Source organism: Balaenoptera physalus (assembly GCF_965194825.1).
Source record: "Balaenoptera physalus genome assembly, chromosome: 1".
NCBI classification, from domain to species: Eukaryota; Metazoa; Chordata; class Mammalia; order Artiodactyla; family Balaenopteridae; genus Balaenoptera; species Balaenoptera physalus.
Window position 1 is genome coordinate 95,372,490 of NC_138882.1, and position 25,118 is coordinate 95,397,607.

At 38.9% G+C, this 25,118-nt stretch overlaps 2 protein-coding genes across 7 annotated transcripts in view; both read left to right on the plus strand.

Annotated features, from left to right (window-relative positions):
* Positions 1 to 580: 580 nt before the first annotated feature.
* SIKE1 (suppressor of IKBKE 1) lies at positions 581 to 24,991 on the plus strand. Of its 2 annotated transcripts, XM_082460419.1 has the most exons (6): positions 581 to 836; positions 1,066 to 1,171; positions 2,057 to 2,199; positions 3,403 to 3,516; positions 5,398 to 17,704; positions 24,666 to 24,991. In XM_082460419.1, the coding sequence occupies exons 1-5, from the start codon at positions 678 to 680 to the stop codon at positions 5,497 to 5,499; spliced, it is 624 nt and encodes a 207-aa protein (XP_082316545.1). In that variant the 5' UTR covers positions 581 to 677; the 3' UTR covers positions 5,500 to 17,704; positions 24,666 to 24,991. The 2 variants fall into 2 exon arrangements, with proteins under 2 accessions (XP_082316545.1, XP_082316546.1); XM_082460420.1 differs by lacking the exons at positions 5,398 to 17,704; positions 24,666 to 24,991 and adding an exon at positions 5,041 to 5,263 and having other exon boundaries at positions 582 to 836.
* The window catches only part of CSDE1 (cold shock domain containing E1), a 35,818-nt gene continuing 28,346 nt past the window's right edge, over positions 17,647 to 25,118 (plus strand). For 2 of the 5 annotated variants that reach the window (XM_082458369.1, XM_082458370.1), the window contains exon 1: positions 24,939 to 25,081. The gene's annotated coding sequence lies outside the window, so the exon portion shown is untranslated. Of the gene's footprint in view, positions 17,705 to 24,938; positions 25,082 to 25,118 lie in introns of those variants that run through there. The other 3 variants (XM_082458371.1, XM_082458372.1, XM_082458373.1) reach the window with 2 other exon arrangements.

Sequence of the window (25,118 nt, forward strand, 5' to 3'; positions counted from 1 at the left end):
CTTGAGGACATTATGCCAAGTGAAATAAGCCATTCACAAAAATGACAATTATGATTTATATGATTCCACTTGTATGGGGTACCTAAAGTAGTCAAATTCACAGAGACAGAAGGTAGAATAGTGGTTGCCAAGGGCTGGGAGGAAGGCAGAATAGGGAAAGTCTAATGGGTGCAGAGTTTCAGTTTTGCAAGATGAAAAGAGTTTTGTTTTGGAGATGAATGGTAGCGATGACTGCACAACAACCTGAAGTACTTAGCACTATTGAATGGTTAAGATGATACATTTTATGCGTATTTTACCAACATTAAAAAAAATTTTCTTTTTTTAAAACGGTTACAATAACAATCCACATCAATCAAAACCAGTAGGGAAAGGAGAAATTCGGACTAGCCCAGCCTTAACACAACTTGACCACCAGGCTGTGGAAACAGGAAACCAAGGGCGTGGCAAGGGCAAGCCTCCGGGGCTCTGCCCTGGGCGAGACTGCAAGAAAAGCCGCGGGTTGAAGCGGGTCACCAGCCGCCTAGGCTGCCACTGCGCAAGCGCATATCGCGGCTACCGCCGAGGCGCCTTTTAAACGTACCCGGAAGTGACGTCTGTAAAGCTGAGACCGGCTCAGGGAGATCTGAACCCATCGCACAGGTGAGCGGTGCTGCGACTGTCGTCCTGGGGCCGCTATGAGCTGCACCATCGAGAAGATTCTGACAGACGCTAAGACTCTACTGGAGAGGCTGCGGGAGCACGATGCGGCCGCCGAGTCGCTAGTGGATCAGTCGGCGGCGCTGCACCGGCGGGTGGCCGCTATGCGGGAGGCGGGGACAGCGCTTCCGGACCAGGTCAGGCAGAGGGTAGGGGTCCGTGCCCTCGGGTTCCGGGCACTTGAGGGGTGGAGGGTGAGGTAAAGTGGGCACTCGGCCTGGAATTTTGTCCTGGTCCAAGAGGGCGGTGGTGAGAACTTTCTGCGGGGTCGGGGCTGAGGATGCTGCCCTGAAGCTCTGCCTCCTATTAAGTTGCATCTGCGGCTGTTCTGTTTACTGCGCGATTAGTCTGTCTCTGTTTGTCCAGTATCAAGAGGATGCATCCGATATAAAGGACATGTCCAAATACAAACCTCACATTCTGCTGTCCCAAGAGAATACACAGATTAGAGACTTGCAGCAGGAAAACAGAGGTTGGTCAGGCCTTTTTGTGTAGTTATGATTTTTTCATATCCAGTAATATTTCATAAGTTCTTGCAAAACTGACAAACTGTTCACAAAAGCGCACATGCTGTATGTATTTCCAAGTCAGTACTTTTAACAGGAAAGTTAGACTGTGCTCGCCCAGTATCAGTAAAGTTTGTTACATTACCCTTTTCAAGGTCTTCTGATTTTTTATTTAAAGGCAGCTTATCGAAGAGGTGCTTAGTACAGTTGAATTATTGCATGGCTTATTAGGTGTCCCAAGGTGGAGGCTTGCATAACAAGAGAATATCCTCAAGGACTTAAAACTTAATATTTAAATATTAATTGAAATAAACATTAAAGCTAAGATTGAAAGTTTTTTTATGTTCCTTGTGCAAGGTGGAAGAGGTAAATCGTATCCTCGCGTGTATATTCTTGGGCTTGATGAATACATTATTAATGATAGTAGTATGAATAATTATTTGTGTATCAGTTTACAGAGGGCTTTCACGTGTATCATGCCATTGTATTCTCATATCTTCATTTTGAGGTAGACAAGCAAGGTTTTTATTATTACAAGGCAGATAAGAAATAGGCTCAGAGAGGTTAAATGATTTGCCTAAGAGTCGTAATCTAGTAACTCACAGAACTGAACTTAAACTCATGTCTTCTGAGGCCACATCCCGTGTTGTTTCTACCAGATTATGCTGCCACTGCCTAGAAAGATATTTTTCACATAGACCATAACTGTTGAGTTCTGTGGACTTAAACACTAATTAACAACTTTGGATTCATAATGTTACATAAAGTGTCATAAAATTCCAACTGTTTGAGTTTGGCTTTAGGATGTATCTCTCAGACATCACTGCCAAGTTATTTTATTTTTTTGACAGAGCTATGGGTTTCCTTGGAGGAACACCAGGATGCTTTGGAACTCATCATGAGCAAATACCGGAAACAGATGTTACAATTAATGGTTGCTAAAAAAGCAGTGGATGCTGAACCAGTCCTGAAAGCTCACCAGTCTCACTCTGCAGTAAGAAACTTTGATGAATAAATTCTAAATGAATTGAAATCTTGAAATTGTTTTAGATTGTGTGTTTGCTTTTGAAGAAAAGTAAGCTTGTTTTCCTTTCATGTTTATCATATTTGCTGTAGGTTTTACTATAGCTTTGTAAAGATATGAATAGAAAGAAGGGGGTAAAGGGCTGCCCAGGGCCTTTTATTTGAGTTAGACTAAAGTTCCTCCCCCGTTCACCAAGATCTCTTTTCAAGATGTTAATGAATGCTTAGTTAGTTCTTCCACCAAACAGAATGCCACTTAGTGTTGAAGGTGCTCAGTAAATACTTGGGTGGTTATTATTGTACATTTCACTGGTCTGTAAGCTCCTTGGTTGTAAGGAGCATGAATTCATCTTTTATCCCTAACATAGTACTTGGCACATAGCAGGGGGTCAGTAAACTTTTATTAAACTGAACTACATAGCATCATACTATGTTGTTAGGAGAGAGAAGTATGGTTTAAAAAAAAAAAAAAGACATGGCATAGTTTCTATACTTTGGTTGCTTATGATTTAATTTGGGAGACCGAGTAATTGTTCTTAAGTTTGTAGAGTGCTTCAGAGTTGTCATTGTACATTCACAGGTACTATATCATTTAATCCTAGATTAATAGATTGACACCTCACTATTACTGCAGTGGAATTTATGGAAGATAAGTTTCATCTTAGATCCCATTGAAAGCATTTTAATGACTTCAGTTAACTAAAGTCATAGGGCACAGGGATATTTTAAATATGTGAATGGCTTTCATCTGGACAAGATAATAATCTGTGGTCCAGAGGAGAAAACTTGATCCTTGAAGGAGACAGAGTTTAGCTTTTATGAAAAACTTGCTAAGAGATATGTCCAATGATAGAATAAGATACCTTGGAATATGGTAAGCTTCCTGCCAATAAAAGTATTAAAATTTAAGTTAAACAGGCACTTAGAGATAATGTCCAATATCCAATGGGTGGTTAGACTAGAATTGACCTTTTGAAAACAAATTATCTGTGAATATCACAAGATAACTTTATTATGGCTTTACCTCTGAGGACTTAGATTGTAGTGAAACTCCTTTGTAACCTCTGTACCACAGATTAAATGAACTTTTAACATCATAATGCACATGTTTTCATGAACTTCATATCAATAAAAAGATGACTTTTTCACCTTTTTATTCTTAATATCCTCACAGGAAATTGAGAGTCAGATTGACAGAATCTGTGAAATGGGAGAAGTGATGAGGAAAGCAGTACAAATGGATGATGATCAATTTTGTAAGATTCAGGAAAAACTAGCACAATTAGAGGTAAGATTGTTGATATTTTAGGTTCACAATATTTTACAGAGATTTCAGACTCTGGAAGGTATGCCATCACTGTATTATCACTGTTAGGTACTGATGTTTCCTTTGTGGTCTGATTTAAAATTAAACTACATCCTCCATACCCTTTTCAAGAAAGGAAATGTAATCAGCAGCAAACAATGAAAATGCCAACTATGTATTGGCCAGAAATTGAGATATCATATTGAGAGGGTAGAGAGAGTGGAAGGGACAGAATACACGTGAGCTAAGGTGCCTCATCTGCTGTAAAAAGAACTCAAATAGGTAATGTCTAAACTTGATGATCAGGAAATAGCAGTACTGGGCATATTATGTAGAATTATGGAAGTAAATACCAAAAGAAATAGATAAAAATATTAAAAGTGGTTGCCTTTGGGAAACAAAGTCAAGGGACTGCAGTCTATTTTATAAGTCTTATAGTCTTGATTTTTTTAAATTAATTTTTATTGGATAGTCTTGATTTTTTTAAAAAGCTATTTTCATGTAATATTTTGATTAAAATGGGAATAATTTACAAAGAAAGGCCTGGGGTGTTAGTGTGCCCATAAAATTGTTAAGGAAAAGCATTACAATAGATCAGCAGTCCCCAACTTTTTTGGCACCAGGGACTAGTTTTGTAGAAGACAATTTTTCCACAGACTGGGGGTGGGGATGGGGGGATGGTTCAGGCGGTAATGTGAGCAATGGGGAGCGGCAGGGAACAGCAGATGAAGCTTCGCTCACTCACCTCCTGCTGTGCAGCCCGGTTCCTAACAGGCCGTGGACCAGAAGCCATCAGAGGCCCAGGGGTTGGGGACCCCTGCAGTAGATGATTTGAATGTTCCTTATTACAAGATGCTGTCATGGGCCCTTTGAGAAATACTAGAGAGGAAAAGACAGGGTACCTGCTCAGAGTCTAACAAAAGGAATAAGACTAGTAGTATTTTGGTATGAAATGGTATATAAATGCTAGGAGAGAGATACAGAGTATTGAGGGAAGCACTTTATATGGTACAAGGTTTAATGACCATGGGCTCTAACTCTCAGTGAAACCTGAAAATGCTATGGCTTCCCAGAATTTCCTGCAGAGAGAATAAGGATGAAGAGTGCAAACTGCCCTACCTGGAAATCAAAGGGAGGCAAGGTCCCAATTAGGAACTAGGAGTTAGTTAAAATGATAGAATGATCTTGTCTATGCCATCCCTAATTTATCTCACTTATGGAAACAGCCTAAGGAAATGTGGGACAAATTTTACTTAATATTTTAAGTGGAAAAAACATGGGCATTGGATTGAGACCCCAGCAATACCACATCTCAGTTGTCTAAGTTTGGACAAGTTTTTGGACTTTTCGTGAGCCAGCGTCCTCATCTCAAAGAGAACATGGATGTAAGCAATGGTACTTACCCTACCTATTGTGTGAGATTGTAGATGTAAGACACCCATGTGATACCTGGCTATGTGCCCAGTAATTCTTTTCCCCCTTTCCTTTCTTTCTCCAAAACCGTAGGACATCTAGGAGAGAAGATTGAACAGAGTTAAATTATTATTAGGAATTTGAAAGACAGAAGAAACAATACTAAAACTTGTGGGAACCATAAAGAGTTTGACAAGCAGTGAATTCCTCAAGTGGAGAGGGACCTTGTTTTTTTCTGTGTAGTCCTAACACGTGGCATGTGGAAATTACTCAGTAAATGTTTTTTAAATGAATAAATAAGTAGAATTTTAGGAAATTCTCAGTTCTTTTGTTTCCTTAAAACTTTTAAAATTAAAATAATATGCTTTCTGTTTCAGGCCCAAAACAACGTGTTCTGATACAATTTGACAGTCTAAATACCTGAAATGAACATATACTTTTTTTTTCCAGCTTGAAAATAAGGAACTTCGAGAATTATTGTCCATCAGTAGTGAGTCTCTTCGGGTCAGGAAGGAAAACTCAATGGACACTGCTTCCCAAGCCATCAAATAATTCAACTTCTGAATGACGGCTGGAGATTGTTTATCGAGGAAGGAAGTTATTATCTCTCTATTCGAGTATTGTCCATTCAGTGTCTTGCCTCAGACTTGATTTAATGTTGATTAAATGTATCAAGTGGCAGTTTAGAATTCGCAGTCAAAAGTGGCTGTCCACGAAACAGTTTTTGGGTATGTTAGTGAAAATACTCACTAAAATACACGGAGTTTCACCATTCCTTTCTCTAAGAGACTACTTTTAATTTTCATTTCTGGGACCTCAATTTATATAAACTGTTTTCAGCTCATTTTTGTTCTTTCATATCTCTGAAACTTAGAGCATTTTATTATAAACCAGCAATTTTATTTTATATAGGATTGTAAATTGCAATTCTTAAAAATTTTAAAAAGAGATTAGCTTTTTCAATCTATTTGGCATAAACCTGGATTTGTTTCCATTTGAGAAAAATAATACAATTCCACAGAAGTAGATTGGCAGATTCTCTAATTTGTAATGTCATTCACCTTTTTTGAAGTTTTAAGTCTCTCTGGTGCTAAGAGTTGGCACTTTATGGCCTGGTGTCTTTACTCTTAATTTGAGAGAACCTGTTGCTAGTCCCTGGGAAACATACTTGAAAATAAGTCAACTGTTTTTTTTCTAGTGGTAGTATAATCATCGTATTGTTCAAAGAATGCTGAAAAATTTGTCCTGTGTGTGTTTACACACAGATGTGCTCTTAGTTCAGATGCTAAAGGTAACTTTTATTTATTCTATTAGATGTTAGTAGTCAATTTTTCAATTTTGTCCTACTAGGAAATCTTCAGCTTGGGTAGTTTACCCAGTGTGAAGAAGATATAATAGGTTTATTCACATCATAGTTCTTAGGTACTACATTCTACAGTTTATATATAACTTTCATTTATAATTAAGAACCATCACTTACTTGGATGTCTTTCATTACTAGTACTAGTAGTTGGCTTTCTTTTTAGATCCATTTTTCACAAGGAAGCAAAGTTTTATCACTTAATGAGAGTTTATTACATTCATAGAAGCTGTGTTGAGATTCAAATGGTAAGTGGTCAGCTAGGCCCACTCATCATTTCATTCCCCCATCTCCATTTACTCACATTTCAAATTTATAAATTACTTCATGTAATACTATCAATTTAGGTTTGCCCAAAAATAATTGAAATAATGAATGCTAAACCTGTCAATATTTCCCAGTAACCATAAGCACTATACTGCATGGGAGAGACACATCATTAGAGTTTTTTGTTAGTGCTTTGTGTGGTGTAAACTTTCTTTTGTACAGCCATAAAGAATTAACTCCAAATAAAACAACAGAATTTCTCCAAGATATCCTAAAAGCATCTGATCCCAGTAATACCAAAGGACTTTGCCTAAAATGGTAGGCTGTAATGAATCGGTATATGTCATTTTTGAATTTGTCAAATTTCTATTCAGAATCCTGCAAACAATTTCCACCTGAAGTGTGGACGTTTTTATCTCATTTCCTAAGAGTATGTAAACTTTTAGTCTAGCCATTTGCCTTGCAGTATATGCCCTAAGTGCCACTCTATGTTCCACAGTTCCATTCAGGAGGCAGGTACCCTATACCATTGGTCAGCTGCCATGGCCAGTTTTCAGTGAAAATGATAAGGTAATCAAATGGCCCATTAAACTATAGCATGGTGTCCCTTTATCTGCTTTATGTTCCTTTAGAGTTGTTTGTAAAGTTCTTTACATCTCAGATACCAGGATAAATCTAAATGTTAACTTTTCCCCCTGGCAAATCAAAAGCTTGAAGCATGAGCCTCAAGAGTTCTCAGCACCCTATATAATATGAATTCTAGCTGGTGTTAATACTATGAAAATAGTGTGTAGTTAGAAAATTGAAGGGGAGAAGGAATGTTCTTGACTTTGGTCTGAGTGGGTATGAAAGTTTACTTTGCAGTGGATGATGGAACTTGACTGGTGTGCAAAATTTTAATACAAACTTATCTTTCCTAATAAAAATCTCATTTTGAGAATATCAGCTAATTTTACTCAGTAATGAGTCTAATTATTAGGAAGTGCAAGGGTTTATTTTTCACTTATATAGCAACCTGTCAGGTACACAGGGTTTTTCATAAATACTAATTATCGCATTGTAGTTCGTGTAACTATAAATAGTTGTTTCTGAAATGGTTTTAGACGTTTCCTCATGGTTAGAAATCATAAGTTACATGACTACAAGTTAAAGTATAAAATTAAAACTGTTTGGAAGTATCTTGGAAAAATGTGTAAATATTATTGATACCTACCTTTATTACCTTATATTAATACCTTATGCATAACTTGATTCAAACATTGAAGGTCTATTTTAGTGTTCCTCAAAATGTGGTTCACTGACCTACTACAATAGAAGTTTGGGGATGGAATCTAGGAATTTGTATTTTAATAATCATCCCAGATAACTTCTAAGGACACTAGTTTGAGACTGTCTAGTCTACTATGTTAGGCACTTCATTTGGAGTTATGAATTTTAAAAAGCAGGGGGGAGGCACTGACAGTGTTTTTGAAGAAAAATCTGGTAGAAGAGGCAAACAATGTGATAAATCCAATATAAGGATGTATAGAGTACAGAGGAGGGACTATTTACAACTTGAGCATCCAATAGAGACAAAATGAGTAGGAGAACTAGAAAGCTGAGTGCTTTCTAGTTATTATATAATCTCCATTTCAACTGTACCTCATTTTACAGATACTCAGGCACGAGGAGGTTGTTATTATTCCAAACTGAAACCAAGATTCAAACCCAGACTTAAACATATTCTTAATCATTAAGTTAAGATTCCTTTAAATGCCAAATACTATTCAGAGTTCAAGTGGTTCTTGAGAGGAAAATCTATTTCATTAATGGCGCAAAAGATACACCACAGCCCATATATTAGAAAATATTATGAATTTAATAAATGGAGTCTTAAGGAATGAGACATAATTGTCATCTGTTTTCTAGAGTGGTGTAGCTCAGAGTGTGTGCGTGCAACTGAAAAGAACAATGCTTAATCAGTGCTTAACAGTCCTTTGTTGACACATACAGGAAAAGGTGCAGTTCTGTCTTTCAAATCTGCCTCCTTAGCATATTGTTTTTCAGCCTTCACGCAATTTTCTTGTTGCAGGAAGGTTGCTGCTCTGCCAGAAGTCATGTCCATGTTTGAAGGCAGAAAAAAAAGGGAAATGTCGTATGCCAGCTATATGTATTCTCTTTTAAGAGGAAACACAACGCTTTCCCAGAAATCCAGACAGACTTCCCTTTGTCTTATTTGCCTGACCTGTTACATGGTCACTTCTAGCAGCAAAGGAGGCTGGGGACATAGCTGCCGCAAATAAAATCAGTATTCTCTTAGCAAAGAGGAAAGAGTATTGAGAGAGCAGCTAACAATGTCTGACACAAGTCCTCTTACACTGAATAGTTTTTAACAAGTGTAAGCATTAGCCAAAGGAGTGTGTTGGTGTTGAGTGGCCAAGGAATGGGCTGCGGAAGACATCTGTCATTTCTTTTTAGGCTGCCCATTATCCTAACTCCTATACTATAGTTAGGGAACCCATCACCTAATGAGGCAGAGCCTTCCTCCCTCCTAAAAAATTTGAAGGTGTCAGATGTTTGTTTTCCCAGCCACTTTGCAGCCAGGGAAGATACCTCTGCCTTAAAAGTTAGTGATACAAAGAAGCAGGGAACTATGCTGAATTCTTTGAATAAAGGCAGTGACTACAACACTGGCTACTACATCCACCTCCACAGAAGGAGCAGCAAGTGGCTGTACTGACAACATTCAGTATCCAGTGTCAGCAAAGTCAGTGGTGTAAGCTGCAGTGTCTCTGCCCCAGTGGACACCGTGGGGTCTTCACTGAAGCAATGATCTGAAGTGATTATAGAGGTTGTATAGCCTCTAATTCTGGTTTTCTGGCTATCCAGAGATCCTGAGGATTACCTGAGGATTATTAGCTTTTAATAAAATCACTTTTTGTTAAAATTAACCTGAATTGACTATAATTAAGAACGCTGACTGATAAAATAAGCATAGTTTAAAAAGCAACAATGCAAATATAAATTTTGTCAACACATTATGCATAATTTTGCCCTTATGTTTTAATGTAATTTTTAACTTATAAAAAGATGTGACATGCAAATAAATTATCAAGCATAATAATTCATAACCTAATTTAAGAAATAGAACATTACCCATATGTTACATTTATTTATTTGTGCTCCTCTCCTGTCTCTACCCCTCTGCTCCCTCTTTTTAATAGTTTTATCACATGAGAAAAGACCTAAAATATGTATATAACACTAAAGTGACATTTTTTAGTTTTGCTCCTTTTTGAGCTGTATTAAAGTGGTATTAGACTGTATAGTAGTCTATAGGGATTTGATTTTTTTCACTCTTCATTATGTTTCTAAGATTCATTGTGTTGTATATAGTTGTCATTCATTTTCATTGATGTACTAGATTTCATCATGTGACTACAGTATATTGTTAAGAGATACATACATATAAAATAATAAAATTATACATTTTTTTAAAAATCCTTGCTAATATCTGACTCCTAATTTTTAATTCTTCCTCCATCTACCTCATTGATATTAGACACGTTTCACTATAAGCAGTTGTATTTCGTATTCTGCAGTTATTTCACTTGCAGCTGTCTCATGGCAACTTTCCAAGTGGATTAAGGAGTATTATCCACTAATATTCATAGTGGAAAGCAGATGATGCTTTTTCTTTTGTCACTCTCCAAGAATGCTTAAGAGGAAGTGGAACGTTCAGAGCTTCGATGAACTACAATTCACTCAACATTTCGTCTAGCCTCCTGGAAATGGATTTCTGTATGTTACTGATCCTAAGATTCATGTTTATTTCATACTTTAATGTCTCTGAAATTGGGATATGTCTTATACATGTAGGGGTTGTCATCTAGTTGATTCTAAGCGTAAGAAAATTGGTTTGCATTCCTGGTGGTGTGACTGGATAAAGTCAAGTTCTTGATATTTCAGTCAACAAACTAAGGACCATTTGAGAAAGGAATGGGGGTTTAGCTGTTTTCTGTGAACTTTCCATTAGCACTTACTGTAAAATCAGGAGTGCCAGCACAAGAATTTGGAGTATGGCTGTATTCATTTTCTATTGCTATGTAACAAATCACCACAAATTTAGCAGTTTAAAGCAACACCTATTTATTATCTTAACAGTTCTGTAAGTCACAAGTCCATGCACGGCTCAGCTGGGCTTTCTCAGGATCTCACAAGGCTGAAGTCAAGGTATCATCCGAGGCTAGCATCTCATCTAAGGCTCTGGGCCCTCTCCCATACTCACACGGTTGTTGGCAAAATTCACTTCCTTGCAGGTGTAGAACTCAGAGGCCTTCAAGGCCCACAGGAGATCATCTCTGACTTCCCTTGCGTTCTACCTCTAGACTCCCTTTTAAGAGCTCATCTGGGGACTTCCCTGGTGGTCCAATGGTTAAGACTCTGTGCTTCCAATGCAGGGGTCACAGGTTCGATCCCTGGTTGGGGAACTAGGATCCCACATGCTGCCGGTATGGCCAAGATAAAGTCTCCAGCCACTGACGGGGAAGAAAGAGAGAGAGAGAGAGGGAGAGAGAGCTCACCTGATTAGGTTAGGCCCACACAGAATAAGCTCCCTCTTGATTAACCCAACTGATTAGATATCTTAATTACATCTGCAATGATCCCTTTTGCCATTGACGAGATATAAGTGATATCCTCTAAGATCTACAAGCCCAACCCATGCTCAAGAGGAAGGAATTATACAAGGCAAGTGTACCAGGTGATAGGAATCTTGGTGATCATCTTAAAATTCTGCCTACCACAGTGGCTTCTGGCAGCTTGGAATAAAATCCTGGAGACAACAATGAAACACTCTTAGGAAATGCTGCATTACCAGTATTCTTGGTGGCCCAAGAATACTTCTGTGTGGAAAAACCTGCACATCTATGAGACAAAAAAGAGATTTATTAGCAAGATCCACCAATGCATGCTAAAATAAGTGGACTAAAGTTCAAACAGAAAAAGGATATTTGCATAGTCTCTTATCAGTTTCCCAGAGTTGCCATAACAAATTACCACAAACTGGATGGCTTAAAACAACAGAAATCTATTCTCTCACAGTTCTGGAGGCTGGAAGTCTGAAATCATGGTGTTGGCAGGTCGGTTCTTTCTGGAGGCTCTGAGGAATAATGTGTTCCATGCCCCTTTTCTAGCTTCTGGCAATTCCTGGCATTCCTTGACTTCCATATGCATCATTGCAATCTCTGCCTTCTCAGTCTTCACATTGTGTTCTCCTTATATGTCTCTGTGTCCAAATTTCCCTCTTTTAAGGACACTGGTTGTTGGATTAGGGTTTATCCTAGTCCAGTATGACCTCATTTCAACTTGATTATATCTGCAAAGATCCTATTTTCAAATAAGGCCACATTCTGAGTTTCTGGGTAGACATGAATTTTGACAGGACATTGTTCAATCAAGTATGGTCTCAAAGTATCTCCACCACAATATTTAATTATTATAAAGGGAAAAACAGTAATTTTACCATGAAGAATCCTGGCAGACAACACTGACCAATTGATTAGGTAAACATCACTAATAATACTTTCCAACATCATATAAGCCCTGATACAATGCAATGAGAAGGGTACATGACCTCTGTAACATTCTTCCAAATAATGCATAACCTCAATCTAATCAAGAGAAACATCAGACAAAACCGAATTAAGGGAAGTTTACAAAATAACTGACCAATATTTTCCAAAGCATCTAGGTAATGAAAGACAAGGAAAAGCTGAGGAACTGTCATAGGATAGAGTAAACTAAGGAGACATAGTATTAAATGTAGGGTGGGATCCTGGATTTGATTCTAGGAGAGAAAATGGATATTAGAGAAAAAACTGGTGAAACCTGAATTAATTTTGTAGTTAATATTATTGGGTCAAGGTTAATTTCCTACTTTTGAAAATTGTTCTATGGTGAGGTAAGATTAACATAATAGAAAACTGGGTGAAGGGTTTATGGGAACTTTCTGTGCTGTATTTCTAATTCTTTTGTAAGCCTAAAATTATCTCAGAACAAATATGCATTCCCCTGATTACTAATGAGGCTGAGCATAATTTCAAATGTTTATTTGCCTATACAGAGATTTTTTTAATATAGACATTCAAGTCTTTCCTCCATTTTCCTTTTCTTTGATTTTTTTCTTATCGATTGATATGTATTAATTTACTATATATTCATGATAATACGTTGTCAGTTTTATACGTTGCAAATATATATTCTCCTAGTCTGTTGGTTTTTTATTTTTTTATGCTGCCTCTTGATGTATGGCATTTTCAAAATATGTTCAGGGACTTCCCTGGTGGTGCAGTGGTTAAGAATCCACCTGACAATGCAGGGGACACAGGTTCGAGCCCTGGTCTGGGAAGATCCCACATGCCACGGAGCAACTAAGCCCGTGCACCACAACTACTGAGCCTGCACTCTAGAACCCGTGAGCCACAACTACTGAGCTCGCACGCCTAGAGCCCGTGCTCTGCAACAAGAGAAGCCACTGCAATGAGAAGCCCACGCACTGCAACGAAGAGCAGCCCCCAATCGCCACAACTAGAGAAAGCCCACATGCAGCAACAAAGACCCAACGCAGCCATAAATAAATAAATTTTATAAAAAATAAAAACATGTTCAAATTTATTACTAAAAAGAAGGAGATTCAGAAGAGTAGGACTAGTAAAGAAGTTTTAGGAATACCTTAACTAATTTACTTTGCTTTTTTTCTTGCTTTATATACACACAAGTGTGACATAATTTTTTTTTAAAAAACTAGGTCTAAATTAGTTTAAAAGGGCTCTTTTAATAAATATAAAATTCTAAGTAATAAAAGTATTATGTCATAGTGTGCTGCTTTTTTTTTTTTGGCTGCGCCAGCACAGCTTGCAGGATCTTAGTTCCCCAACCAGTGATGGAACCCATGCCCCCTGCAATGGAAGCACAGACTCCTAACCACTGGACCGCCAAGGAACTCCCTATGTCATAGTGAAAATGGCAACATTTTCTTCTTGCTGGTACATAAATAATGATGTATCACACAGTCAATACTGTCTTAGATTTAATTAAATAAGTATAATTCATTCATTCAATGAACATTTATTAAGTACTGTTACCTCAGTCACTATCCTAGGTTTAGAGGATACAATGATGAACCAGAGAACCGAAGCTTACATTATCGTTCAGGAAGTAGGGCAATGAAAAATTAAATTCATAAATGTGTTAATTTTGGATAACAATGCATGTTATAAAGACAATAAAACAAGCTAATATTGTTATGGAGAGCAATGGTAATAGTGGGTACTTTTACTTTAGAAAAGATCTTTGTGAGGTGGTAACATTTGGGCTGAAACCTGAAAGATAAGAAAGTGCCAAATATCTGATGATTTGGGGAAAGAGCATTCCAGGCAGAGGCAAGAGTAAAGGCAAGGATTCTGAAGAAGTAGGAACAAATTTGCAATGTTGGTGGCAGTGGATTAAAACACAGTGAACCAGGGCTTAGAGACTTAGTAGAGACTAGGTCATTTAGAGCCTTGTATTATAGATCATTGTAAAAGAGTTTGGATTTTATTCTAAATACAATTGGTTTTATTTTTAATTAAATTTGAAATAGGCTTTGCTCCATGCTTCTCTCTGGCTGATTCCCAGAGCTAAAATGTTATGGTGATTACTTTCAGTGCAGCAGCTTAGCATGTCCACATAATTCTTCCGTTAAGTACAATGTTGACATTTTAAAGGGAAGTATCATAGGGATTACCTGGCGGCGCAGTGGTTAAGAATCCACCTCCCAATGCAGGAGACATGGGTTCGAGCCCTGGTCCGGGAAGATCCCACATGCCGCGGAGCAACTAAGCCCGTGCACCACAACTACTGAGCCTGTGCTCTAGAGCCCGTATGCCTAGAGCCCATGCTCCGCGACAAGAGAAGCCACCGCAATGAGAAGCCTGCGTATCACAATGAAGAGTAGCCCCCCGCTCACCACAACTAGAGAAAAGCCTGCGTGCAACAACGAAGACCCAATGCAGCCAAAAATAAATAAATAAATTTATTTTTTTTAAAAAGGGAAGCATTATATAAAGCTTCTGCCTTGGGCTTCCCTGGTGGTGCAGTGGTTGAGAATCTGCCTGACAGTGCAGGGAACATGGGTTCCAGCCCTGGTCCGGGAAGATCCCACATGCCATGGAGCAACTAAGCCCGTGTGCCATAACTACTGAGCCTGCGCTCTCATCCATCGCTGCTCAAGAAAACCTTATAAATGTGTAAGGGATGCTTACTTTTTTTTTTAATTTATTTTATTTATTTTGGCTGCGTTGGGTCTTCGTTGCTGTGCGCGGGCTTTCTCTAGTTGCAGCAAGCAGGGGCTACTCTTCCTTGCGGTATGCAGGCTTCTCATTGTGGTGGCTTCTCATTGCGGTGGCTTCTCTTGTGGAGCACGCGCTCTAGGCGCGTGGGCTTCAGTAGTTGTGGCTCGCGGGCTCTAGAGCGCAGGCTCAGCAGTTGTGGTGTACGGGCTTAGTTGCTCCGCGGCATGTGGGATCTTCCCGGCCGAGGGCTCAAATCCGTGTCCCCTGCATTGGCAGGCGGATTCTTAACCACTGCACCACCAGGGAAGCCCAGGATGCTTGCTTTTGATTCTCAAATAGACTCCAGAGAAATGTGCTTATTGATAATGGTAGAGAAAAAAAAACCCCACAACTATAATCAATCTCATTGTCTATGTTTCTCGAAAGAAAAATTAGTATGATAAATAACCAAAAATATATGCAACTTTTAAATTCTGATTATTATTTCTTAATGGAGTAAATATCTTCCCCAAATCCATGATTACCCTGTTGTATAGGAAATGGTTTCCCAAGTGACTTCACAAGCTTCTGCTTTAATTAACTTCAGTTTAAAAAATAAACATAAAAATATAACTGCATTTTGGGGTTTTTTTGACTTCAAGATTAATCTGAAAAAATATTATTGCCTTAAAATGTGATCTCCTAAGAATGAAACCTACCTCTACCTAAAAATGAAACCTATGAGTGGTACTTGTAGAAAGACTAAATCATTTAAACTAGTGATTTAAATTAATGATTTAAGACTAAATCATTTAAACTAGTGAATTACTCCATCTTTTACTTTAATGCATCGGAAGCTAAAATGTATGCTTCTGGATTGATACACATTTGCATTTTGTGTTAAGTGTAATTTGATACTAATTATGGACCAAGGAGGAATTTAAAGGCAATTGAGACATAGAATGAGGATGATAAAATAGTTACATGGTTTAAGAAGGTCTTTAGAAGCTATGTGTGATGGTAGAAATCGAGACTTTATTCTTATTAATAGGACTTGTATTTATAGAATTTAGTGAGGCTATTATTTTTTACATTTCCCATTGCTGTGATATTTGAGAATGTGTGCTCTTAGACCTAATTCTACTTTTAGCCCAGCTTCACATGACCTTATTTCTAGTGCAAGAGCCCAGGGCAGTTTCTCTGTAACACTAGATTAGAATATCCAAACGAGATCTATTGCTGGGGAGGAGAAATCTTAATTTAAGATTTGGACAGAGGAAACAAAACAGCTAGGTTGACATATTTACATTCTGTACTTCCCAACAGAACACTCCACTTTCTAACAAATTCTTACATTGTTGTTCAGTGCTATTCATTCAACAAGCTTTTGAGGGTTGTCTATGCCAGGCACTGTCAGGAAAGAGCGATGCAAAGATGAATGTCACAGGCCCTGTCCTAAAGAATCACTAGCTAGTATAAACTAATAATTACAATAAAGTGAGCTATGAAAGCGCTGAAAATGAAGCAAATATCTGTGCCTGGGAAAGCGTGGGAAGGCATCAAAAAGAAGAGGCAGCTTGGAGGTGGTATGGGATTAGACCAATAGCAACAGAGGTGGAAAGAAAAATCTTTGAACATCAGAAGTAAGATACTACCTCCTCTTATAATTCAAGATGATTTGCTCAGAAATGAGCTGTGCACCTTTCCTTCATTGCAGTTATTTCAATGTGTATGTTCAGATTTTGGTTTTGTGATTATTGAATGATGCTAGACTGAAAGTTCCTTGAGGACAGAACCATGACTGTTTGTGTTTACTATAGTATACACCCCAGCGACGACGCATACAAGATGCCGGACAAATAAGTGTTGAAGGGGAAAATAAAGTAGTGGGAGAGTTCTCAGGAGCGTAACTGGTCATTTTTTATCCAATATTGTCCAGTGAGAGAGCCACAGAATCTGTGAAAAACCATTCCTCTCACCAGAGGGGACTGCCCTATCGTTTGGCAAGGTATATATAATTCATTGCACTTTTCTGGGGCCAGAATTAACCATTTTCCTCCTTCCCTCTTTCCCTGTGGGATGAGTCATCCATTTGCCCTGATTCCAACCTTTCGGTTACTGATTCACCCCTTTGATTACCTGATACACTATGTAGATCTTCTGTTAACTAAAAAGGTCAGTTGAAGGAGTTTGTTTTTTTAATGATTATGCTACCTTGCTCACTCTTGTCTGTCTGTTGCAAGCAACATAGTTTGTGGGAAACAAAGTTCTCACGTATGGCATTCAAATTACCTTGCTAAAAATCTAACTCTATATTAAATAAAAGTCCAGTCTAATGTAGCGGACAAGAGGAAGAAGGCTTGCACTGTGAATAAAGAGGAACTGGGGTTTGGGGAACTTCCGGATTACCGCTGAGAAAAGAGAAATCCTTTATATGACATTCCTGATATGCCCTCCTAATTGTTCGCCTTCAAGGTTTATCCTGGTCTCGGGGCCTAAAACATAATCAGGTTTGCAAAGATCAGAGACGCCGAAAGTCACCCTCCACCCCGTCCCGTGCGTCCCACTGGAGTCAGCAAACACCGAGATTGCTTCCTGCAGCTCACGGAGGAGGGGAACTAAGGGAACGTAGACACCACCTCGGCTGCGGTTAAGCGCAGCGCACTGGCCGGCGTCACTGAGCCCTCGTGCGCAGGCGTACTAAGGGTACGCTCCCCGCCCCCCCTTCCTGTGCACGCGCTCGAAGCCCGCAACTCTCGCGAGAGAAGCGAGATTTATTCCTACGTACCGGGCCGTGCTGCTTATGGCGGCGCTGGAGAGGGGGCGCTGAGCTGTTGGGGTGAGTACGACCTCAGGGTCCAACTGGGGGTAGCAAGAAGCCACGTTAAGGGCGGATGAGAGGACCAAGACAAACGGGAGAGACTTCTGAGGCAGGGTGGGCACTCCTAGAGCTCCGGGTAGAGAAGATACCACCCTGAGTCCCTGCCCCGGGCTTTTCCACCCGGCTCCCGTTCAACTGTCTAGGCCTCACGTAGGGCTGCAGAGCAGAAACGAAGAGTCTAGGCCAGGCGGTCGCGCGTGGTGGTAGTGGTGGTGACTAAAGTGGGGGGAGGGAGCGAAAATGGAGGCTCCGACCGCAGCCAAGATGGAGGCAGGGGTGCGGGGCTCGGGCGCGGAGGCTGCTGGGAGTTGTAGTCTGGCTGCTTCCTTCTCTGCGGCTTGGTGGGGGGAACGAGAACTACAAGTCCCGGCGGGCGGGGCGAGGGGGTGGTGGCGCGGTCCTTTGTGTGAGACTGGAAGAGCTGGAGGCATAGAAGAGGGGCCTATTCTGACTCTGAACCCTGTGGTATCTTGGCCATCACCTGCTTGGGGATCTGACTACGAGTACCAGAGCGCAGTGCGGCAATGGCGCCTCCTTTGTGTATGGACTGAGACCCCGCTCCATCTAACTGCTTAGAGACACCTCCTTTCCTCGGCCACATCTGGCACGGTAGTGCGGCCGAATTGTCATCCTTACTTCCATTCACCTAGAGCTGTTTATCTTGGGTCTCAACACCCAACCTTCTCCTCTAGTCCTCCCTTTCGGCTTCTTGAGAAAGAGGACCAGCCTCTAAACTTAGGCACATGGCTCTCACCCTTCTAATCCTGGGGTTAGGGCGAACTCGGTGAGAACTCAGTGGAGTTCTCCTTACTCCTCCTCTGGTTCTTATGGTGTAAGAGCCCGGCCCATATTGTGCAATGAAAGGCATGGCTTCGTCATTCTATGTAGAATTAGTTTTTTAGAGCCCTGGTCGTAGACACTTTCGAGGTTCTTAAAACCATCCGATGTATCATAAGTAGGAAATCTTAGTGCTACGGTTCTTTTTGCTTTAAGGTTTTCCTTTAGAAACACCCAGTAGCTCCTCTCTTGCCTGACAAGTGAGGCAGGGAACCCTCTCTAAAAACAGCCTTCAGTCCGCAAATACAAAAGCTGAACGTTGTTGTGTGAGGTAATTTCCTTGTTTTGCACCTAAAATGAGCAAAAGAATGTGGTCCTCTTAAACAGTTGGTAGACAGGGTGAAGGAGGAGGGAGGACGCCCAAAGGCACTTTGGTCGTTAAATCTTTAAATCCTTCCTGTGGGAGACTTAGCTTTTTATCAGGATGGTATGAACTGGCAGCTCTTGACTAGAGCTACCAACCTATAAAATGTAGGTACCAAATTATAACCCGCTGATATAAGTTATTCTATATCAAAACGCTGAGTAATTTTCGAGTTTCTAGAAGGGAAGCATTTTCAATACTACGTTGAGGGGCAGTATAATACTTTTGTGCCCTTTTGGTACTAACCAATATTGGGTATTCTTGGTTTGGGTAAGGAGGGGGTTTTATACTTGAATAGGCATATGCCTGAGTCATAAAATCTTGATAAATTTTCAACCTCTTTTTTTTTTTTCCTTTTAGCCATAGGCCCGAAATAAAAGAGATGGTAGTGGTTTGAGTGATTTTGCAGCTGCTCTGGATGTTTACCATCGAGATGAGTATTTATAGCAGCTGAGTTGAAAAGTAAAGCATTTGAGGCACAGAAGATAGGTTTTCTTTTTTTGTAAATAAGTTCTGACTTGACAAGTATGACCTCTAGAGTATGGTTGAAAATTCTGGTAAATTCCCAGCAAATAAAAAATGAGAATGTGGAAGCTGACATGTAGTCCTGCTTTATCCTACTCCTGTTTTCCCTTCCCTCCATCTAAAGACACACAATGCAGGACAATTACAACATTTAAAAAAATATTTTCTTTTAAATTGTGGTAAAATATACATAATGGAATTTACCGTTTTAACCTTTTTTTTTTTTTTTTTTTAATTTTTAAGTGTACAGTTCAGTAGCATTAAGTTCATTCACATTGTTGTGAGGACCAGACTTTTGACAAGGTAGTTTAAACATGGAAATGCCGTGTGGGCAGATTTTTAAGGAGTTGAATTTGAGGACTGCATTACAGAACAAAAATCTTGAGATCTTGTTAAATAAGTACAAGGCATTGGTTTGCTTTCTTAGTTTGGTCTTTTCAAAAATCAAAGGGGGACTACTTTGAGATTTTTGACCCAGACTGTCTTATGGAGAGATGTAACTTGTAGGATTTTTCATGATAGAGAATTACAGCTAGAAGAATTATAACTGTATTTTTTAAGACTTAATAGCTGGAATGTCTTCAGTGGTGAAATTGCTGTGGTGGGGGTGACTTGTTTTCTTGAATCCCATCATTTCTTGCTGTTAAATGCTTTCTGCCAAATCAAGATTTTTAAAAATTCCTTTGTCTTGGTATTAGAATGTTTTCCGCTTGCATGTGTGAGTACCTAGTTAAAGAAAGAATTCAAAACTTTTTTCCAGTTCATACATACTGCCAAGCCAGAGGAATTCTTAGATGTTTCTGTTTTGCTACATTTTTTATTAGGGGTATTAAACTGAATATTGTGTATTGAAAGATTATTTTTGGAGCATTATATGTCCTTTTAGGCTGAGGTATAATATTAATGTGTAGTTGAAAATAAATTGATCGGCAGTTTATTCACGTTGAACCTGTAGGCTATCCATTGGTTTGCAGCTGCAGCCAATATATAACCAGTTAGTTGTTTGCATTTCTGCTTCTCGGATGTAGTAAGTGCAAACTCCTGCTATGGGCAGGTTTGCTAGGTACTGCCTCCTTTTATCAGTGAAGGTCTTTGTTCAAGGGCCTTACATTTACTATTGCTTTATTGGGCATGCCAATGCCTTTTTCCCCTCATCATCAGTCTATATCTGCTCTGACCATTGTGATAGCCATTAGCTGTGTGTGGCCATTGTGCACTTGAACTGTGCACAGTTCTGAATTGAAATGTGCTGTAATATAAAATAAGCATTGGATTTCCAGGGATGTTAAAAACATGTCAGTTACCTGTGGGAACTGATGACATTTGGATTTGGTTAAATAAGATAATTAAAATTAGTTTCACCGTTCTTTCAAGTTCATATGGTTACTAGAAAATTTTAAATTACATATGTGGCTTGCACAGTAGTTCTGTTGGATGGTGCTGGTCTCCACTATTCTTTGATTTTTGTGTCTGGAGCATTTCTTCAGCTTCTTTCCACACTGGCAATTGTCCTATTTCAAAGTATTAGTATATGTAAAAGAAGTTAAGTGATGGGTGGGTGTATAATTTTAAATATCTAGTAACAGCACAATTGTTATTACTAAAGTAAACATATAGAAAAAGATGGTTGCAGCAATTTGATTTTCTCTTATTTCCGCTCAACGTGTTGATGACTTAAATTGTTTTAAGGTGGTTAATTATCTAAACTTTATCATTTTCCTTAGATCCCAACGTAAAACTGAATTAAAACCTGTTAGGCACTTCAGTTATACAGGTTAGAGAAAAATGTGATATACTTAAACTTGCCTTGGGTTAATGCATTAAGAAATACCAACTGGGGAGTTAAGGCAAGAATGAGTGTTAGTCATATAAATCAACAATAGAGAACCTTTTCAGTTCCGTGCTGCCTATTTGGGTCTTTGCTCTTATTCTCAAAGGAAGTACTCTGAAGAAAGTGGGTTAGGTGGAGGGACTTTTATAGACTGGTTTAGCATTTCTTTAACATTCTTCCCAGGTGAATGCTGTACAGACTTTGAGTATAATTTGTCAAAATGATAAACTGGGTTATGTGATAACATTTTAGATGGAGTAATGCCATATAAATGTATTAGTTCAACATGTATTAGTTTAGTGCCTACTGTGTGCCCCGCTTCAGCTAAGCCTTTGTGATAAAGCAGCAAACTGGAGGAGACAGTAAATAACAGAACAGGTGATGATAGTTTTAAGGCAGGTGAAATAGGGCATGACTGTTTGGATTATCAGATCAAGTAAAGGAAAACTAACTTCTAAAACAGCATGACATAATTGATAATTAACTAATGGTGATAGTGTTCCCATACAGAGCAAAGGGAAAAGGAGTTGATTACTTAGTAATCAGGGAGACTCTCAGATCCACATTTAAATTGTTCCTTAGTTTTTTTTTTATTAGTACTCTGTATTTCATGTGACTTAAGCATCTAGCTTTGGGGGCGGGGGGGAGGTTGTAGGGGGTACACTTATGTTCAGAGGATTAAAGCAAAAGAATTGGTCAGTACCACCCATGAATGTTAATAACCTTAGCATGAGTGGATAGCAAATTTATTAAAATGCCCAATGGGTATCTTTTAAAAGAAGAGGTTATTTCTTGATTGGATAATTAAGACTTTATACAGTTCACCAAAACAAAATCTTTTAAAGTTGGTGGACCTGTCTACCAACTTGAATTGTGTCTTTTGCTGTTACAGATTAACTATCTTTTGCTGTATTATTTTCTGCTGTGGTAAGTTTAGCAGTACCTGGTTAAGTGCTATCGGGGGCTGTGGTAAAGAAATAAACTTGAGTTTGTCTCTCAGAAATTTGAAATATAATTGAAGGAACAAGATACATAAACATGTAAGTAAAGTGCAGAAATGATTTGGTACCAAAAAGCATGATGCCAGCAGTGGGAGTTACTGTAATAAATCTGTGCTGGAATGGTCAAGAAAGGCTTTTTTTGTCGTATTGAAGATAACAAAATGTATTCTTTGTGGAAAGACCCATATACACAAAGACTAGAATTCAGGAATCTCCCAAGAGTTGTGTTTAAGAATTAGGGAGGAAAATGCACCTATCTAGAAGAACTGGAGAGCAGAAGAAGGTAAAGATGTAAAGACAGAACAGACACACCTTGAATGGTGGCGGTTAAACGCTGGCTGCAAGTCAGAAACACCTTGGGGGCAGGGTGGGAAAGAAAATATACCAATGCCTAGGACCTAACCGCAGTTAAATGAGAATCTCAGGGTGGGATCCAGGCTCTAATTTCCTCCCCCCCAAGTCCCAGGTGGGTTCGATTTGCAGCCAGGATTAAGAACTTCCCATTTAGAGTGCTGGAAAAATCACTGAGGATTTTGGACAAGGAGATGAGATGAATGAGATGAAATTGGAATTTTAGATAAATCAGTCTGGTAGTGTTATGTGGCAGAATATGGAAAGGGTTGACACTGGAAGTTAGCAGATGTGTCAGACCCCTGGACTAAAAATAGGTCATTTAGGGCAAAAGATGAATACACAAGGTATCTTGAAATATTGGTAAGACTTGCAACATTGGGTGTGTAGGTGGAGAGGGAGGAATCAAAGATCATTACAGAAGTGGCCCTACGTCAGGCCAGTTAAATTACTCTTTGAGTGGGGACTGGGCATGTGTATGTCTTAAAGCTTCCCAAGTGATTTGAGAATCATTGCTCTACGAAGTATCTAGTCTGGGTAATAGGAGAATGATCCAAATAAAATTGAAAGATTTGACAAATGTAACACTTGATATTTGAAGTTACTGTATAAAGTCATGGAATGTTAGGTATACCCAATGGCCACAGATCAGCTGTTACTGACTTTTCATTTTGCATAGGAGAAACTGAAACTCAGGGAGATTAAATAACTTGTTTGTGACATTTTACTGGTAAGTATCAGTGTGATTAATATTGAGCTCTCCTACTTTGTTTCACCAGGTTTGACCTCTCACCTTATAGTCATTATTTCTGATGTTCTTAAATACACTGTCCACCTCTCAGCATATCTAAAACCAAATCCACCTTTTCTTTTCGCCATATAAGTCATTTTAGTTAACATTTGAGGCACTACAAAATAATAATTTTTTACAGCTAATACAAAGCACAATTCTGTGATTTTATTTATACATATATTTCACTTCTCTTCTCTTCTCATCTTAATTGTTTCTCTTCTATAGAGATTCCTCATCTGTTTATGGCAACAGCTCTAATGAGATGTCTGTTTCCTTCACTAAGTGATCCTTCATAGGATTTCAGGATTTCATACCCTTTCATCAAGAACTAAGGCTCTCTGTTTCCTGTTATATCAAGTTGAAACACTTCATAATCTGGCTCTACTGCATCTGTCACACCATATATCTCATTTCACTTTAACCCAGCCCTCTGTTCTAGCCAGGCTAGCCTATTGATTCCTCTGAAACAACCAGCCACACTTGTGACAGTCTCATGCAATAAAGCTCCCTTGATGCCAGGCATAGAAAATCCTATACATGGTCTCTGCTCTCAAGGGACTTAGGATTTAGTTGTATACTCTGGCTTGGTTTATGTGATATTTTATGCTTAGAATACTCAGCTGTTTTCTTTTTCTCAAAAATCTGCCTGTTTCTCCAAATTAAGCTGAAATATTCTACCTCTTACTAAAAGCCTTCTCTGACCATGTTGCTTTGATGCACAGACGGTGATGCATAAACAATAGTATTTCTAGAATAGTATGTGATGTAGTAGATACCCAGATATTAGTTGAGCAAATTAATTTTGGACATTTTGTCCTATATTCTAGTTTTTCCTCCATGTATAAATAACTCTTCTCAACAAGGGTGTAAACTCCCTGATGGCAGGAAATTCTTTTATGTTTTCACAGTACCTAACACAGTGCTAGGTAGCTACAAAACACTTATACTAAATAGAATATTATGTTATGTAACTTCGAATTTATTTTTGGGGAGGGGGTGTCAATAAGGACTGAATAATTTCGGGTTTTGAGTGTATGTACCAAAGGAGGTATCCATTAGCACTTGGGAGATTGCTCAAATGACATTGAGTGTGTGTGCTTCCAAGTTTTCTGCATTGCTTGATTCTAAGTTAATGAAATGAGTTTGTCCCTCTAGCTACCCTCTGTCCCTGATTCTTTTATGTAAGTTATACTTAATGTCTTCATTCTTATCTCTAGTATGAAGTGTAACAGAACAGACTTTACCACCTGAAACTGCTGCTTCAAGTTCAGATCAGGCAAGGAACAAACCTCGAAACAACCAACAAGACCAAAGAAGAGTACACTTAAGTTGAAGACACAACACTTGATCTGAAACAAGAAGTTTGTGCCTACTCAACAGCTTTGAAAGAGCACTTCCCAACGCTGCTAGTAGTCTTTGTTTTCTTCAGTGCTGTACTGTGAGATTGCCTGGTGCAGCAGCAGTTGTATTCTTTATTAGCTTGATAGGTCATTTTCTCTCGCACGCGCGCGCTCTCTCTTTCTTTTTTTTTTTTTTTTTTAAACACTAGCAACTTTCATCCTTTGAAACGTGTGCTGAAAAAGAAGAATCAGCAAATACTACTGAAAGTGCAATATTTGATTATCACTGCGAGGTAGGTTTATCGTTTCCTATTGGCAAGAATCAGTTTA

What these genes read in the sequence shown, in the direction of transcription:
- SIKE1 (XM_082460419.1), top strand. Translation starts at nt 678, where the DNA reads ATGAGCTGCACCATCGAGAAGATTCTGACAGACGCTAAGACTCTACTG. An exon ending in CTTGCAGCAGGAAAACAGAG is followed by an intron (nt 1,172 to 2,056) that starts GTTGGTCAGGCC and finishes TTTTTTTGACAG; the next exon opens with AGCTATGGGTTTCCTTGGAG. An exon ending in CTCACCAGTCTCACTCTGCA is followed by an intron (nt 2,200 to 3,402) that starts GTAAGAAACTTT and finishes ATATCCTCACAG; the next exon opens with GAAATTGAGAGTCAGATTGA.